Genomic DNA, 18,283 nt, shown 5'->3' with positions numbered 1-18,283 from the left:
ATAAAAACATTCAGCACAATTTTTATTTCTGGCAACTTTAGCTCCTGGCTAGAAAATCTATCCCAGCTATGACATTAAATGGTGAAAATTTATTGAGCTATAAAAATATTGGTAGAGCCCTAATCAGTTTGGCTCAGTGGATAGAGTGTCGGCCTGCAGACTCAAGGGTCCTGGGTACAATTCCGAGCAAGGGCATGTACTTTGGTTGCGGGCACATCCCCAGTAGGGAGTATGCAGGAGGCAGCTGATCAATGTTTCTAACTCGCTATCCCTCTCCCTTCCTCTCTGTAAAAAAATCAATAAAATGTATTTAATAAATAAAAAATAAAAATAAATAAACAATAAAAAATATTGGTAGATTTGACAGCCTTTTCTCTCAAGCAAAAACTATGATTACTGGTTCATATCACAAGTAAGAGAGCCTTGAATTAGATCAATGATTTGTAAGTGAAAGCCAGCAGTGAACCATATCTAGGGAATTTTTTTTCCTTCAAAATATGTATATCTACCTTCCTTCACATTCCCCCTACCACTAAGATTCTGAAGGGAAGTGGAGATGATATAATAAATATTTATGAAGCCTCCTAGATTATTCTGTGTGTGTGTGTGTGTGTGTGTGTGTGTGTGTATAAAACCCTCCACTTTCATGGAGATTTTCTGAATTAGGTCCAATTCTATTTTTAACACTGTATCAATAGCAGGCAAAAGGAGCAGAGCTACAAAGTGACAAGAACTCAGTGGAAGGCTCTGCAGGTAAGGGGCTGTACTCACACCAACGTAAGCAACCTTCAGAGCTTTCTGTGCCAGCTCCCTCCAAAATCCACTGCATCACATTTTAGACAATGACAAATGTTCAATTCATCATCCTGAGAAAAGAATATAGTCTACTTACCAGACAAAAATGTAAAAAGAAACTATTTTGAACATCAAAAGAAACTACGAAGTCACAGACCCTGAAACAAAAAATTCCTCTGTTCTTGCATTAAAGGAATAACAACAAAATACTATTTTGTGCAGCTGATAACTTGTTTGGAGACTTTCTGCCCATATTTTATCATTTTAGTTTTTTTGTGTTTTTGGGGTGTTTTATTTTGTTTGTTTGTTTTTTTTTATTTCAGAGATTAAGAAAGATGGAGAGATAGAAACATCAAATGATGATAGAGAATCATTGATCAACTGCCTCCTGCACGCCCCACACCGGGGATTGAGCCCGAAACCTGGGCATGTGCCCTGACTGGGAATCAAACTCAGGACCCTTCAGTCCACAGGTTGACGCTCTGTCCAGTGAGCCAAACCGGCTAAAGCTGTGCGTTGGTTTTTTTTGTCTGTTTGTTTTTTATGTAGCATGGGTTTTTCTACTATAAAGCTCAGTCAAGCTGAAAATCTTAATCATTCTAGAACTTAATAAACTATTATAAGGTGCCAAAACTGTGTATTAAAAACAAACTAAATCTATTGCATGTGAAGATGGCTTGAGAGTTGGACTTAAAAACAAGCTTTCAAGGTGCAATTTAGAGCAAATGATTATACTTCTTTACAGCAATTGTTTCAAATTTCTTATAAACAGCTCCAATACGAAATGTGTCCGAAGAGTGGACTTTTAATGACATTCAACTTTATTATCTTCTACAATGACACCTACTGGCCATTAAAAAAATCATCCACTGACAGTCTAGTAGGCTGATTACATAATAAGAAACACACACACACACACACACACACACACACACACACACACACATACACACACTCATACACACACATACACACACACATACACACACACATACCACCCCACATAAAAGCAGATTTGTTCACAGGTACACTACAGAACTGCAACTAGAAGAAATACTCTTTGTGACTGAGATAGTATTATTCATGCAAAAAGTAAAAATACAATGTAACACCAAGTGTCAAAATTTTTATCTGAAGCATTGATAAATATCTTAGTACTCCCCTTCAGAACTAACAAAATCTAATGAACCACCTCTCCTTACCAAATGATGAATTTTTGATTTAGGTTCTGGGACATATTAATATAAATTAGTAATAGAAAAAGGGAAATTATGGTACACTTGCTAATACTATATTAGTTCTTATCTTCTAAGTTAAAGGCAACATTTCAATCAGCTTACATTTTGAAAATTTATATTGCTTCTTTTAAAACTGTTTTCCAGTGAGCTACAAAACCAAGTTTTGAAAAAATAAATACTGTACATATATTTTTACAATTGATTTCAGAGAGGAAAGGAGAGGGAGAGATAGAAAGATCAATGATGAGAAAGAATCACTGATCGGCTGCCTCCTGCACGCCCCCTAATGGGGATCAAGCCGAAACCCAGGCAAGTGCTCTGACCAGGAATCAAAACGTCAGTGACCTCTGACCTCCAGGTTCACAGGTCGAGGCTCAACCTTGGAGGCACAATGGCGAGCAAAACCAAGTTTTTAATGTAGTCTGTCCTTCCATAACATACACCTAATGAAATTCCTATATTAATTGTACATTTCATTGTGCAAACATGGCAATTCAGTTATTTATATCTGTAAATACATTTTACCCTCGGTCAGAGAGGTTCAAAAAGCATACTTTTAAACCTAAGAAATAATCCCTAACTAGTTCCTTAGACTTACAAATTACTTAAAAGATGACTTTTGCATTCCCTCTCTCCATTCAGACCACCTCGTTATTTTCAGTCCTTAACATCCACAATATCTAGGGGGGTGGGGGGGACCTAACAATGAGATTTCTAGTCATTTTCCAATTTGCACTTACCTCCCACTATAAATTTTTGAGGCTCTCCACTTTCCTGAAGATTAGAAATAAAGAAGTATTTGTAATCAGCCTTGACCCTCAGAAACAAATAAGTCCCTAAACTGCAAACTAACGAATCTCTCAACCCAAATCCATATTTGGGATAAGGTCTTCGTGACTATCCTTCATGCTTCCACGCTTCCACAGCCTGCAGGGGTGAAAAGCACTCAAACCAACGGGGGGAAAAACACACACACACACACACAAAAAAAAAACAAAACAACTATTCTGACATATCCATGGGGTACCAGACCTCCTCTTCCAAGAAGGACCACCTGGTTGTTTGGGTAAATAACAGCCACGGGTTACATAATAGACAGTTACAAAGAGTTTCAAGGATCTGACCGCCAGTAAATACCTGTCTTCTCCGCTCCCCCTTCCCACCCCGAGAAATCGCCCTTAAGCAGAGCAATCCCTAGGATTCCTCTCGGGTGCCTGCAACGCCGCGTCCTTTCCTCTGTCCGAGCTTCGTGCACGGAACCCCTCCAGCCCTCACGACTCCGCCGGGCTCCCGCCCGTCCTCTCTGCAGGTGCCACCGCAGCCCCCACGCCCTAGGCCCCACGTCGCCGCACCGGGCTCAGCCTCCACCCGCCTCAGCCGCCTGCTCCTCGCGACCTCCCGGCGGCTACCTGGGCTACGAAAGGTCCCGGAACCACCGACAGCGCGGCTGCCACCTTCCCAGACCGTCCTCGTCAGATCCCCTCGAGAGCTCCTGCAGCCGGAGATGAGCACCCCTTCTCTGGAGCCCCCGCGCCCCCCAAAGACAGCGCGGCCGCTTGCTTACCTGTCACCCCGCTGCCTCCGGCTTCTTACCGCCACCGCCTCCCGCAGCCGCCTGCCAACTGCAGCGCAACAAGCAGCCCTCCCACTGGCCGAGTCCACGTTGAACAACAGCCTCCCCTATTGGCTGCAGGAGGTCCGCGGCCCTCCCCTCGGTGCAGCGTCTAAGGATTCCGGTCTGCGAACAAGGAAAACGTCGCCTCTGCCCCGCCCTTCTGCCCTCCACAATGGCTCTGATCGTCGTTAGACGACGGATGCACAGGTGTACGGGGGAAAATGTCGACTGTCAGCCTCCTTCGCGTCATCTCCACCTGGTCCGTAAGTCTGTGACCCCCCGTACCGGAACGTTACATGGCTTCTCGGCTTTCCTTCCGGAAGGAACTCCAGGTGACAACTTCCGCTTCCGGTTGGCTCCGGCTGGAGGGTTGACTATTGAGTGTCCTGAGAGGTCAGATTGCTGTCAGGTAAATTAGAGAGCTGGTGGGCGATCTCTTGACTGGAAATAGGAATGAGATATCCATCCTGGGGGATTTAGAAAGGGAGAGACAAAATAAAGAAGGATGATGAGGGTGTGTGGCTCCAGAGGGAAGGAGATCGAAGGACTAGCGGGGGAGAACTGTGAAGTCCTGGGGGGTTGGGGGTGGTTGTACAAGGATACAGTGGGAATGACGGGGGTTATTCAGCCCAGATGCCTTGTTCCTACTCTGCCACCAGCAGCACCCCGTCCCGTGTTGTTGTTTTTTGTTTGTTTGTTTACATTTGAGTTGAATAAAGGCAGAACAGCCCCCAAATCAAAAATGTGTGAAGGAGGGCCCTAGCCAATTTGGCTCAGTGGGAAGAGCGTCAGCCTGCGGACTGAAGGGTCTCAGGTTCGATTCCAGTCAAGGGCACATGCCTGGGTTGCGGGCTCAATCCCCAGTGTGGGGGGTTGCAGGAGGCAGCCACTCAATGATTCTATCTCATCATTGATGTTTCTATCTCTCCTTCTCCATTCCTCTCTGAAATCAGTAAAAATATATATATTTTTGTAAATTGCAAAGGATGAGTAATTTTAATGCCTGCCTCACAAATATGTATAGTTTTAAGTGAGATTTTTTTCTGCTATGAATGTTTTGGACACGACGTTAAAGTGAAAAAAAAGCAGGGTACGAAGTCACATTCATTTTTAGAGCGATTTACTCCAAAATTTTTACTATTTTTAAAATTGCATGTACATAGGTGCAGGCACTGGAAGGGACACTAAAAACTCATTCGCCTTTTATTTTCTAATGTTCTTATAGTACCCACAATTTTAAAAATGAGAGGGAATTGGGGTGTATGCTTGAAAGTCTTTGGTAAACCGTAAAATTACACGTGTTGTAAGTGGTATTATCCTCTTATTTCCTTCTTAGGGATTCCAGCCCCTTTTAGTGGAGGTTGATACTATGGGTTCACTCCAAACATAGGTAGATAGCTTTTTTTTTTAATTTTTTTAATATATTTTATTGATTTTTCACAGAGAGGAAGGGAGAGGGAGAGAGAGTTAGAAACATCGATGAGAGAGAAACATCGATCAGCTGCCTCCTGCACATCCCCCACTGGGGATGTGCCCGCAACCAAGGTACATGCCCTTGACCGGAATCGAACCTGGGACCCTTGAGTCCACAGGCTGACACTCTATCCACTGAGCCACACCAGTTAGGGCGGTAGATAGCTTTTTAAGTTTTCATGATTACGTGGGTTTTCTTTGTGGAACTACCTTCCTTGCTATTCTTGTTGGAACAACTCTGAACTGGAAATAATCACCTGTTGTTGAGTCCTTGGCATACTTTGTCACTTTATCTAATTTCCCCTTTTACTGTGAAGTATACATAATAGAAGGGTGTATAAAACATGAGTACTTTTTAAAGAATTCTAATTAAGCAAACACTTGTGTACCCATCCTTCTGGTTAGGAAATAAAGCATTGCCAATACCTTAGAACATGCATTCTCAACACAAGTGATTGGCCTTTGAGCATATGAAAATTGGTTCTGAGATGATGGACAGTGTGTGAAAAAATCATAGATACTACTGTGGTGTGTGGCCCTCCAAAAAGCCATAGTACATAAACACGTATATAACATATCTGTAGTGTTGAAATTTCATTGGGGGAGGGGAGTGAGAATGTGATAAGGAAAACAACTGTCCAAAAAAGCTCCTTTGGCATACAAGAATTAAGAATAGGTTGAAAAACACTGCCTTAGAAGCTCTGATTTTATGTCCTCCACCAAGGGGTGACTACTATCCTGACTTGTGATAAGCATTCACTTGTTTCAAGCATTCATTTCATTTCCTATCTATACTGCGTTCCTAATTGTTAGGTTCTTCAATTTATATTGATGGGATCAAAGTATATGTATTATGACTCACCCCTTTCTCATCATATTTATAAGATTCATTCACACTGCTGCATGTTGTTTTTTGTTGTCTAATATTCCATAGGTTTCTATTTCATAATTAATCCATTGTTGGATATTTGGGTTGTTTATAATTTGTGCTAGCATCAATAATGTGGTTTAAAAGGTTCTTATAAAATATATCTATTGTTATATACACGCAAGAGTTTCTCTAAAGCAGTGTGTAGTCCAATGAAAATATAATGCAAGCCATATATGTAATTTAAAATTTCTTAGTAACCATATCAAAAAGATAAAAAGAAACAAAATTAATTTAATATAATCAGTGTTAAAAATTATTAATGAAATATTTTGTTTTCTTCATACTGTCTTAAGATTTATGTATTTTACACTTATAGAATATGTTTTATGCTATAAGTTTTCATAAACACTTGATCTATGTTTCTATTTTATCAAATTTACTGTTGATAAAGTAAATCTGTATACCCAAATTGTTCGAAATACACTCTAAATTTTCCAATAATTAACTTGAGAATCAATTTTGAAATTTAAATTAATTAAAATTAAATAGGACGTCTAGTTCCCCAGTTGCACTAACCACATTCCAGTGCTAGTAGCTACCATATTGGACAATGCAGATCTAGAGTATATAAACTTAGGAGTAGAATTGCTAGGCCATAAAGTATTCAAATGTTCCGCTTTTCTAGGTCATGCCAAACAGTTTTTCAGAGTGGTTGTGCTAAGTCACATTCTCGCCCCCTGGGTGTGAAAGTGGAAGGCACATCACAGTGAGCTGAAGTTTATTTTTATGTTATGTATAAAAATAATACTAGTAAAACTGAAGTCTTTATGTTACTATTGAGGGCATATTTTATTTAAGGAAACAAACATCAATTAAAAAGGGGTTCTTTTTAAAAATATATATTTTTATTAATTTCAGTGAGGAAGGGAGAGGGAGAGAGAGATAGAAACATCAATGATGAGACAGAATCATTTGGTCTGCTGCCTCCTGCACACCCCCTACTGGGGACCAAGCCCACAACCTAAGCATGTGCCCTGACCAGGAATCGAACCATGACTTCCTGGTTCATAAGTCTACACTCAACCACTGAGTCAAATAGATGATGATAGATAGATAATTGATGGATGGATGGATGGATGGATGGATGGATGGATGGATGGATGGATGGATAGATAGATAGATAGATAGATAGATAGATAGATAGATAGATAGAGAAGGTCACATGCTCAGGTTGCGGTTCCCTGTGGGGTGCGTATGTGTGTCTCTCTGTCTCTCCCCCTAACCCCCCGCCCCCGCCTCGCCCCCTTTCTTTCTCCCTTTCTCTCTCTTTAAAAAATAAATTTAAAAGAACATGTTATTTTTAAAAATTCAACCCATTGCCTGTTTTGTGTACAGGCCATCAGTTAATAATGTTTTTTACAGACAATCGTGTACAACCAGTTTGACATTTAAGGAACACTAAACTTTAAGCCCTAGTTAAGCAAAATGTCCTCCCAAAAATGCCATTTTCCTCATCAGTAGACCTGTATTACAAAAATATATACTCCGTTATTATGTTTGAATGTTATCAACAAAATAGTTGTGGAAAGTTGTTTTCTCTTGCTTTATAAGTACCCACATAAGTCTAAAATATTGACTATCTGGCTCTTTACAGAAAAAGTTCATGCGATCTTGTATACGTTTAAACACAATAATGCTGTATTTTAATAGGATCATCTAAAGAAAGTAACAAATCAGTATGTAAAACATCTATGAGTATGGACTCCATCTAAAAGAAAGGGAACAGGATTGCTTAGAAATTAGGAACAAGGGCTCTGAAACCAAACTGCAAGGCTCAAAACCCAGCTGTACCATTTATTATTTTTGTTACCTCCATGCACCCTCATTGTCTTCATCTGTAAAATGAAGATAATCATTGTAATTTAAGTTCCAATGGTTGCTTTGGAAGTAACAGAGTTAGTATATGTAAAGTACTTCAGGGTACCTGGCACATTTATTGACAGACACTAAATGTCTGCCATTATTTTAATGGAGAAAGGAATAAACAAACTAAATGGTCATCTCTGAGTGATGGGATTATTGACCATTTTTCTTTTTAATTATTTTATATGTGTGTGTTTCCTAACTGTGAACTTACACTGGTTATGTAATAACATGCTGTTTTATTAGTTCTCTCTTTAAAACATTAATTTTAAACGTTTTACCTTAAAACATTAGTAGTAAACTTGGTTATTTGATAGTTACAATGTGCATATTTCTCTCTTACTTTAATCTTTTCCTATAGACATGGCCCATGGACATGAACATGAGCATGGGCATGGGCATGGTAAATTGGAACTTCCAGATTATAGAAAATGGAAGATAGAAGGGACACCCTTAGAAACTGTGCAGAAGAAGCTGGCGGCACGGGGGCTCAGGGATCCGTGGGGCCGGTAAGAATCTTTAAATAATTTAGATAGAATTTATCGTAGAGAATCGTTATCTGTTTCTTTTTCATGTATTTCCCTTTAAAAAAAGTAATTGAAAATGGCTTTTTACATTATAGTTTTAAAATCCGTTTTATTGAAGTACCATTTACATACAGTAAAATTCACCCATTTTAAGTGTCTAATTCCATGAGTTTTGATAAATGTATATAATTATGTAACCACCACAGTCATGATATAAACTATTACTGTCATCCCAAAAGTTCTCTCGTGCCCCTTTCACACTCAGTGTCATCCTGCCCCTGCTCCTGGCAACCATTGACCGGCTTTGTGTCTCCACCCTTTCCTGGCCACCTGCGCATGGTACACTGCTTTGGAGACTTAGGCGCATTGTTAGCTTGTATCCCTCGTTCCTTCCTTATTGACTGCCTAGCGATGTACACTGTGTGCATTGACCTCATTTTGTGTGCAGTTCACCAATTAATTGTCATTTGTGTTGTTTCCAGTTTTTAACCGTTATGAGTAAAGATGCTATAACCAATCAAATACAAGTCTGAATGAACATGATGCTTTCATTTCTCTAAGAGTAGGATTTCTGGATCATATCATAAGTGTGTGATTATTTTCATAGGAAACCTGCCAAACTCTTTTCCAAAGTAGCTGTACCATTTTGCATCCCCACCAGCAATGTATGAGAATTTCAGTTGTTCATTGTCCTCCTCATCAATACTTGGCATTATTGGACTTTTAATTTTAGCCATTTTGGTGAATGTTGTGCCTCTTTGTGATTTTAATTTGCATTTCCATGGTTCCATGAAGACATAATCATAACATTCTTTTCCAGTGCTTATTTGTCATTAGTGCTTTCCCCCTGCTCCCCTTTGGTGCAGTGGCTATTTACATATTTTGCCTATTTATTTATCAGGGTATTTGTCTTCTTTTACTGAATTACTAGAGGCTCAGTGCACAAAATTCGTGCATGGATAGGGTCCCTAGGCCTGGCCAGTGATCAGGGCCAAACAGGGCCTTCTGGCTGCTGGCTGGGGCCTCCCTTCTCCGGCTGGCAGCAGCCAGGGCCTTCCTTTGTTCCACGCCGCCCCCTGGTGGTCAGCACACATCATAATGAGCGATCAAACTCCTGGTCTCCCAGTCAAACTCCCAAGGGGACACTTTACATATTAGCCTTTTATATACATAGATGAGAGTTCTCTATATATTTTTAACATTTAAGTCCTCTATCAGATATATATTTTACAAATGTTTTTTGTTTTATTTTTTAATATTTCTTTTTAAAAAAATATAGTTTTATTGTTTTCAGAGAGAAAAGGATCAAAAGAGAGAGAGAGAGAAAATGGGGGAGAAACATCAATGATGAGAGAGAATCACTGATTGACTGCCTCCTGCACCCCCCTACTGGGGATCAAGCCTGAAACCCGGGTATATGCCTAGACCGGACCAGGAGTCAAATCATGACCTCCTGGTTCATAGATCGATGCTCAACCACTAAACCATTCTGGCTGGGCTACAAATGTTTTTTCCTAAGAGTGTGGCTTATTTTTTCATTTTTTAAATAATGTCTTTCAAAGAGTTTTAAATTTTGATGAAGTCCCAATCTGGCACTTTTCTATTATGGTTTGTGCTTTTTGCACCCTAAATTTTCTCCTATGGTTTCTCGTAGAAGTTTTTATAGTGTTACTTTTATATCATGTGAAGTGAGGATGAAAGTATTTTTGCATTTGGACATCCAGTTGTTCCAGCACCATTTGCTAAGACCGTCTTTCCCATATTGGTTTACCTTAATGCCTTTGTAAAAAATCAATTGACAATATCTGTGTGGTCTATTTCTGGATCCTATTCTGTTATCCAGAATAGAATGTCCACCCTTATGACAATACTACACTTCAAATCAGGTAGCATAAGATCTCCATTTTTTTAAAAAGCTATTTTAGGCTCTCTGCATTTACATTTAAAATTTAGGTTGAGTGTTGCAGTTTCTACAAAAAGCTTTCTTGGATTTTAATTGGGATTTCACTGAATCTATAGCTCAATTGAGGATAATCGATATCTTAACATTATAGAATCTCCTAGTCTATGAACAATTTAGACCCTCTTTAATTTCTCGGTAGTGTTTTATTGCTTTATATATAGGACTTGTAATATTTTATTCAATTTATCCTGAGTTTTTCCATATTTTAATAGTATTATAAATGGTATTTTAAACTTTAATTTCCAGTTGTTTGCTAATATATAAAAATATAATTGGGGTTTTTATGTTGACTTTGTATCATGTTCCATTGCTAAATTCACTTTTTAGTTCCAACATTTTTTTACAGATTGTTTAGACTGTACTTCATAAGTGATCACTTTGTGTACACTTATTTTATTTCTTCCTTTCAATCTATAAACTTTTAATTTCTATTTTCTTTGCATTATTGTACTGGCTAACACTGCTAGTATAATGTTGAATAAAAGTGGTGTAAATGGACATTCTTGCCTGTTCTGCATCTATTGAGATGCTCACAGAGTTCTTTTATTCTATTAATATGATGAATTACTCTTATTGATTTTTCAAAGATTAAACCAATCTTGAATTCCTAAGATAAATTCTATTTCATCATGATATATTATCCTTCATATATATTGCTGGATTCAATTTTCTAAAATTTTGTTTAAAATATTTGCATCTAGCCCTAACCGGTTTGGCTCAGTAGATAGAGCATTGGCCTGCGGACTGAAGGGTCCCAGGTTTGATTCCAGTCAAGGGCATGTACCTTGGTTTTGAGCACAACCCTAGTAGGAGGTGTGCAGGAGGCAGCTGATCATGTTTCTCTCTCATCAATGTTTCTGACTCTTTATCCCCCTCCCTCCCTTCCTCTCTGTGAAAACCAATAAAATATATATATTTTAAAAAAAAGAATATTTGCATCTAGCCTTAACTGGTTTGGCTCAGTAGATAGAGTGTCACCCTGTGGACTCAAGGGTCCCAGGTTCAATTCCAGTCACGGGCATGTACCTTGGTTCGGGCACATCCCCAGTGGGGGGTGTGCAGGAGGCAGCTGATTGATATTTCTCTCTCATCGATGTTTCTAGTTCTCTATCCCTCTCCCTTCCTCTCTGTAAAAAAATCAATGAAATATATATTTTTTAAAAGAATATTTGCATTTAAAATAAAAAAAGAATATTTGCATCTATGTTCATTAGGGATGTTACTCTATAGTTTTCTTCTAATGTCTTTGTCTGACTTTGGTATCTAAATTGTATTTGATTAGCTCATATTTTCTAATAAGTCAGATCTTTAGTTAAGTGGTTTTTGTTCTTCATAACATGATTTTTTCCCACTGACTTATCGCTGCCTTTGAGAGAAGACTTTTTTCAGGAGAGGTCTCTGACTTCGGTTTGCACCTCTGTTTAGGGTGCTCAGAAGAATGATTGCCAGAGCAGGAAATCAGTCTTCTAAACTTCAGGCTGCTGTGACAGAGAAATTTATTAGTAGTAAGAATAATGTCAAATGTTACATACTCTCTGTGCCAAAGTATATCACACATCACCCTGGTTATTCTTTATAACAACACTGTAAGGTAGATAGTCATCACTGAGTAGGAGAGGAAGCAGGCCTAACAGGCTAAGTAACCTGCCCATCCTAAAAGGTTGTGAATCTAGTGTACATGGCAGAGCAAAGGTTAATACTCTACGTCTGTCCGCGATGCTATAATGACTAGTATAGACAAAGCCACACAGCTGCCCTGTGATGGATAGGGCCAAAGAAAGCCTTGCATTTGAGGATCTTGTAAAAATCCTGAGTATTATGACTGTGAATATGAAAACAAGTGTTTTGTCTTCTACTTTATATGTGAAACGCAGGCATATAGACCTAATTATCCTATGTCACAAAAAGATATCTATTGTGGTCCATTTAGATGGTCTTATATAAGGTTGCATTTACATCTGTTAAAAAGATGAAAGTTAAATGTATTTTACTCCGTGAATGTGCATGTATGTGATTATAACCTTTGCCCCCTTTTTTTTGTTCTAGCAATGAAGCTTGGAGATACATGGGTGGCTTTGCAGACAATGTTACCTTTGTTGGTGCAATGTTAAAAGGATTCAAATGGGGGTTTGCTGCATTTGTGGTAGCTGTAGGGGTTGAATATATCCTGGAGTCCCAGAATAAAGATAAGAAGCATCACTGAAGATAATACCTGGAAGTATCTTAGTGACTTCTTAACTATGTTATTAAAATAAGATTTCTTCACTGTAGCCTACTCATCTGTGTGTTTGTCCCTTAAAGAATACTAGTAAGATTTAATAAAGAATACATGTTCCAGTCTGGTTTTGTCATTCGTGAAAAAAAAAAAAGGTGTTCAAACCATATCAGTTTTTCTTTAGAACATGTGGTAGTTGAGGTACATGGAGCAGTGCATTCTCTACATAGCAGCCAGCCAGCATATATTTCAACAAATGTGTATGTTTTAAATGGACAGGGTCTAAAAAAGTTAAATAGTGATTAAATTTCCCATCTTAACTATTTTTTAGTGTACAGTTGCTGGTATTAAATACATTCATAATGTTGTGCAACCATCATCCATCTCCATAACTCTTTTCATCTTTGAAAATTAAAAGTCTATGCCCATCTATCTATAATAATAAAAGGGTAATATGCTAATTAGACAACATCCTTCGGGGGGAAGGGGGGCAGAGGGAAGCCCAGGTCCTGGGTGCCAGAGGGAAGCTGATACCAGTAGCTGGGGGAAGGAAGGCCTACTCTTGCATGAATTTCGTGCATCGGGCCTCTAGTTAAACAATAATTCCCTATTCCCCCTTACATCAACACCTGGCAACCACCATTCTACTTTCTATATGATTTTCTCTATAAAGCACCTCATGTACTAGTAAGTGGAATTACACACTCTTCGTTACTGGCTTATCTCACTTAGCCTAATGTCCCCAAGTTCCATCCATGTTGTAGCATATATCAAAATTTCCTTTCTTTTTAAAGCTGAATAATATTACATTGTATGTTGTCGGGAGCGACCTCAGATGACAAAGTCCTGAGAGGGCAGGTTTCACAAAGTGGCCTGCCTGTTCCCAAGGTTAGTCATGCATCCTGCCCCCCTTAGGCTTAGAGACCCTTAAGCACAATAGTTTAGTAATCACACATTCTGCCCCCTAGAGCTTAGTTAACCTTTAAGCACAGTTAATGTATAAGCGTAATTATCCTTCAGCAAGAAGCATGGCTAGATTATCTGATGGAAAGGAACTTAGGTGGCGTCAGAGGTGTATGTATAGGTATAGCCGTTGGGATCTTAGCCAAGATAAGGAACTTTGTGTAAAGGTCAGTAGGAAACCTGAAACAAAGGGGTATAATTGTGCTTACCACATTATAGGAATGATGTATTGTATGGAATGTAGCTGACCCTGTAAAAAAGTGTGGAGAAAAATAACCTCGGGACAGTAAGCGGGAAGTGCTACTGTCCTCCCGATCCCATTCTGTTTTCTGTCTGTCTTTTCTCATCCTCTCCCCCTCTTGCAGGTACAGTTCGACTGATGCCGGCAGGCTCCGGCAGTATGTATAAGTCATAATTTGCTTATCCACTCATTCATTGATGGACTCTTGGGTTACTTCCACATTTTAGCTATTATAAATAATGTGGCTGTGAACATGGGTGTATGAACAGGTTTGTAAATGGGGGTTGGCCTTGCTGCTTTTACTGTCTCCTGCAGGTGATTAGAGAGACCTACACAGTATTATACTATTAGATACTTCCTGCCCAGTTCTGATGGACTATGTGTCATGTTCATTTTTCTTTATTGTGATATTTTCTACTCTTGATTTAGTCCTCTTTCCCATGTTGTGAAAAGTGACATTTTTTTCTAACAATACACTAGACATTTCCCCCACATTGAATTTAAAAATTTTAATTAAATCTCTAAAGTTGAGACAACTCAGATTGTTGAAAAGAGACATTTTTTGCTTTAATAACAAAGCTAAGCCCTAGCCACTTTGGCTCAGTGGATAGAGCGTCGGCCTGTGTACTGAAGGGTCCCCGGTTTGATGTGTTTCTCTCACATTGATATTTCTCTCTGGCTTTACCTCTCTCTTCCACTCTAAAAATCAAGGGAAAATATCCTTGGGTGAGGATTCAAAACAAAACAATAAAACGCGTGATTTTTTTTTCTTTGTAAATTTTAATTTGTAAATATAAGCTTGAGAAATTACTAAACAAGAGGAATTTCTAATAAGCTGATAGTAGTAAATGGAATATGGTAGAATGGAATCAAAAAAGACTGAAATAAGGGAAGAGTTTAACAAGGAATAAAGAGAAGGAACAAAAAGCAATAGAACAAGCAAAAAGAGCAAGGTGGTAGATTTAAACTTAATTATATTAATTATAGCAAATGCTCTAAAATTTAAACTCTAAAACGTTCCAATTAAGACATTGTCTTGCCCTGTCCGTTGTTAGAGTGTTGTCCCGATACACCAAGGTTGGGGGTTCAGTCCCTGTTCAGAGCACATACAAGAATCAACCAATGAATGTGTAAAGAAGTGGAACAACAAATCAATGTTTCTTCCTTTCTCTCTCTAATCAATTTTTTAAAAAATGTATGGAGTAACTGCCTGGATTCCAGAGGAGCCGCAAAGCACACAAACCACTGTCATTTTAGCTGTTGCCATCACTGGGGCTAGAGTCAACTAATGAGAGATTTGTTCTGAAGATGTATGACCATGGGAAAATGCTAATTATGTGTTTGCTAGTCTCAAAATAAGCACTGTGGATGATTATATGGAAAAGTATTGGCCCCATTTTGTATGTAGGGCAAGTCCCTAGTAAAGTAACAAAGCCTAAGATGGCATAGCTCGTAAGTTCCAGAGTTAGATTTTGAATCCAGGGTTGACTCAACAGCCCATAGTAAACACTATATTACACTATCATGTCATATGTGATACGTACTATAAGATGCTATAAAATTATTCTTTGGATTTTTTATTTTTTTGGTATGGGAAAAGTTGTATTTACAGCTCTTCTTTGTATAAATAATCTGTTATGAGCTACTCATACAATACAGAATAGACCAAACACATTTTACACAACGAACACTCATAAGGCTGAGTATGAAGATTATGGAAAAATGCTAAAGCCAAAAGAGCAATGGTCATAAAACTGGTTAAATATAACACCTCTTATATCAGTAAGTCAAAGAAAAAGCTACTCTATATCCACAGTCCTTATGTGTGCCAAAGAAAAGCAATAGAGCTTAAAGAAATGAAGGACTGAACTTCAGAAGCTATAGGTTCAATTCCTAGTTCTGTTACTAACCCCCAGGAATATTTCCTCGTCTATTAATGTGAATCTTTGTGGGTTTTTAATGTGTTCTAGGGGAAGATCAGAGGACCTCGATGCGTGCACCAGATACAACCTTACGAGCTCAAATACATTGCAACCTAAAGTATTATTATGAAATCTTTAAGAGGTTATTCCAGGTTTTCCTTAGTTCCTTTTCTACAAAATGGTACAATTAGTTGTAACTAACCATTGTCCTTTGGATCTTTACTAATTATGCTTGATGTAACCAGTAAGTGTTTTAAAAAAAATCTAAGGTATGGCATGTAATATTTCATGAAAAGAGGCAACAATGAATACAGTAATTTTACTGTACACCTATACTTTGAAGGGAATTGTGTTTTGACATACCTAATGAAACAGATACACACATTTTTATAAATATATATTTTATTGATTTTTTACAGAGAGGAAGGGAGAGGGATAGAGTTAGAAACATCGATGAGAGAGAAACATTGATTCAGCTGCCTCCTTCACACTCCCTACTGGGGATGTGCCCACAACCAAGGTACATGCCCTTAACCAGAATCGAACCTGGGACCCTTCAGTCTGCAGGCCAACGCTCTATCCACTGAGCTAAACCGATTAGGGCCAGATGCACACATTTTTTTATGGTGACATAAAAGATGTGCACAAAGCCAGGCTGGCGTGGCTCAGTGGTTGAGCATCGACCTATGAACCATGAAGGCACGATTCCCCGTCAGGGCACATGCCTGGGTTGCAGGCTTAAACCCTAGTGTGGAGTATGCGAGAGGCAGCCAATCCATGATTCTCATCATGGATGTTTCTTATCTCTCTCTCTTTCCTCTCTGAAATCAATAAAAATACATATTTTTTAATATGATTTCAGAGAGGAAGGATGAGGGAGAGATAGATAGAAACATCCATGATGAGAGAGAATCATGGATTGGCTGCCTCCTGCAAGTCCCCCACTGGGAATCAAGCCCACAACCTGGGTATGTGCCCTTGACTGGAACTGAACCTGGGACCTTTCAGTTCGCAGGCTGACGCTCTACCCACTGAGCCAAACCAGCTAGGACAATTTCTACTATTTTTAACGAAACTAACCTTCTTGAAGTAGATAAGTAGCTTAAGAAGATTTTTACAAAGAAATGGCTGATGAAGCTAATACTGCTAATGCAAGAATAAGCAAACAAGAAGAAAATAACAGTGATGAACTCTTTGTCAAGAACATTATCAGACACATACAATGACCTACCATATTTTCCTGCGTATAAGACGACTTTTTAACCCAGGAAAATCTTCTCAAAAGTCGGGGGTCGTCTTATAGGGCGGGTATATCCCAAACTCTATATTTTAACTGGAAAAGTTGGGGGTCGTCTTATACGCCCCGTCATCTTATACGCCGGAAAATACGGTAATCATGAAAAAGAAGTCAAGCAAAAATAATAACCACCATCATCATCATCAAGAAGACCAAAGTATGAAGACTCACTATCAGTAGTACAATTGAAGCATCCATCTTATATAAAAACTGCTGTTTGAAATTTTAACCCTGCTATTTTGGCTTCTGTAAACACTTGCTTGCTTAAATAATAAGGAAAATAAGACTACTCCCATTCCAGAGAGGCTGTGGACTATGCCCCAGAGTTGTCAGTGCTGACACCAGGCCAGGCTTTGAGATAAGGTCTCATGGCCCCTTCCCAGCACGCAGGCCTTCTTTCCCAGAAGGCCCAGAAGTCTCATTCCAAATTTGGGAGACAAAAGAGCTAGAAAAGATATAAATAGAAAAAGTTTCCTCCATATGTGGGGGGGCCAGAATTTGAAAGGCATAGTTTTCTCTGGGCCTGCGCATAATAAAATGTAACTCCCTTTCTCTAAGCATGGCTTGGTTTTTCTCCGGTCTTCTGTAACACAATGAACCTTGCCCTAAGAGTGTATTGATTTGATATATTAACTAATGATAGGATGTAGTCATCATGTTTAGCAAAACATTTTTTAAAAATGTTTCACCTTTGTCTTCTTTAATTTCTATATTGTTTATTCTTAGTGTACATAGATGATAATATTTACATTTATAGAATGTTAAGACAAAGATTGGGGTTTATAGTGATTTCTCACAGTATTCAGTGTCATTAAAAAATAGCATTTAGAGAATTCATCAGATTTTTTAAGTGTTTTTTTTTAAATGTATAGTTTACTATATAAAACCCAGGTAGGTTATCAAGAAAAAGTGTTGTTTTATATGGCCTCTCACTCAGTTGTCAACATGAGTTACAAAGTTTCATAATAAAATCCTCATGGGTTATTGGAATCTCTCAAGTTTCAAAATATTCAAATAGATGTGCTAATAAGAATGGAATCTTCCAGTTGAATCTTGGTTTACCTTCAGTATCAGTTTTCAGAGGCGGGGATGTAGTGCAGAGGGTTGTTTTGAGGGTTTTTTGCTTTTGTTTTTACTTTTGTTTTGGGTCAGAACATCAGCTTCAGAGACTCAGAGACTAAAACACTCAATGGAAATTGCATTTACCTGCCAATAATTCTATCAGAAAGAATTTACTGCA

General features: G+C 38.6%; 2 protein-coding genes across 9 annotated transcripts in view; one reads left to right on the top strand and one right to left on the bottom strand.

Annotated features, from left to right (window-relative positions):
• The window catches only part of HYCC2 (hyccin PI4KA lipid kinase complex subunit 2), a 45,610-nt gene extending 41,943 nt beyond the window's left edge, over positions 1-3,667 (bottom strand). For 5 of the 8 annotated variants that reach the window (XR_008557553.1, XR_008557554.1, XM_028153122.2 and 2 more), the window contains exon 1: positions 3,598-3,667. The gene's annotated coding sequence lies outside the window, so the exon portion shown is untranslated. Of the gene's footprint in view, positions 1-771; positions 867-3,442; positions 3,563-3,597 lie in introns of those variants that run through there. The other 3 variants (XM_054723545.1, XM_008146466.3, XM_028153123.2) reach the window with 3 other exon arrangements.
• A 169-nt stretch (positions 3,668-3,836) lies between these two features.
• On the top strand, positions 3,837-12,675 carry NDUFB3 (NADH:ubiquinone oxidoreductase subunit B3). The gene is made up of 3 exons (XM_008146465.3): positions 3,837-4,057; positions 8,277-8,424; positions 12,452-12,675. The coding sequence occupies exons 2-3, from the start codon at positions 8,279-8,281 to the stop codon at positions 12,606-12,608; spliced, it is 303 nt and encodes a 100-aa protein (XP_008144687.1). The 5' UTR covers positions 3,837-4,057; positions 8,277-8,278; the 3' UTR covers positions 12,609-12,675.
• The last annotated feature ends 5,608 nt before the right edge of the window (positions 12,676-18,283 follow it).

This window comes from Eptesicus fuscus, chromosome 11, assembly GCF_027574615.1.
Source record: "Eptesicus fuscus isolate TK198812 chromosome 11, DD_ASM_mEF_20220401, whole genome shotgun sequence".
Lineage (NCBI taxonomy): Eukaryota > Metazoa > Chordata > Mammalia > Chiroptera > Vespertilionidae > Eptesicus > Eptesicus fuscus.
The sequence above is the reverse complement of the archived record's forward strand: the minus strand, read 5'-3'. Positions and strand labels throughout refer to the sequence as shown.

What these genes read in the sequence shown, in the direction of transcription:
- NDUFB3 (XM_008146465.3), top strand. Translation starts at nt 8,279, where the DNA reads ATGGCCCATGGACATGAACATGAGCATGGGCATGGGCATGGTAAATTG. An exon ending in CTCAGGGATCCGTGGGGCCG is followed by an intron (nt 8,425 to 12,451) that starts GTAAGAATCTTT and finishes TTTTTGTTCTAG; the next exon opens with CAATGAAGCTTGGAGATACA.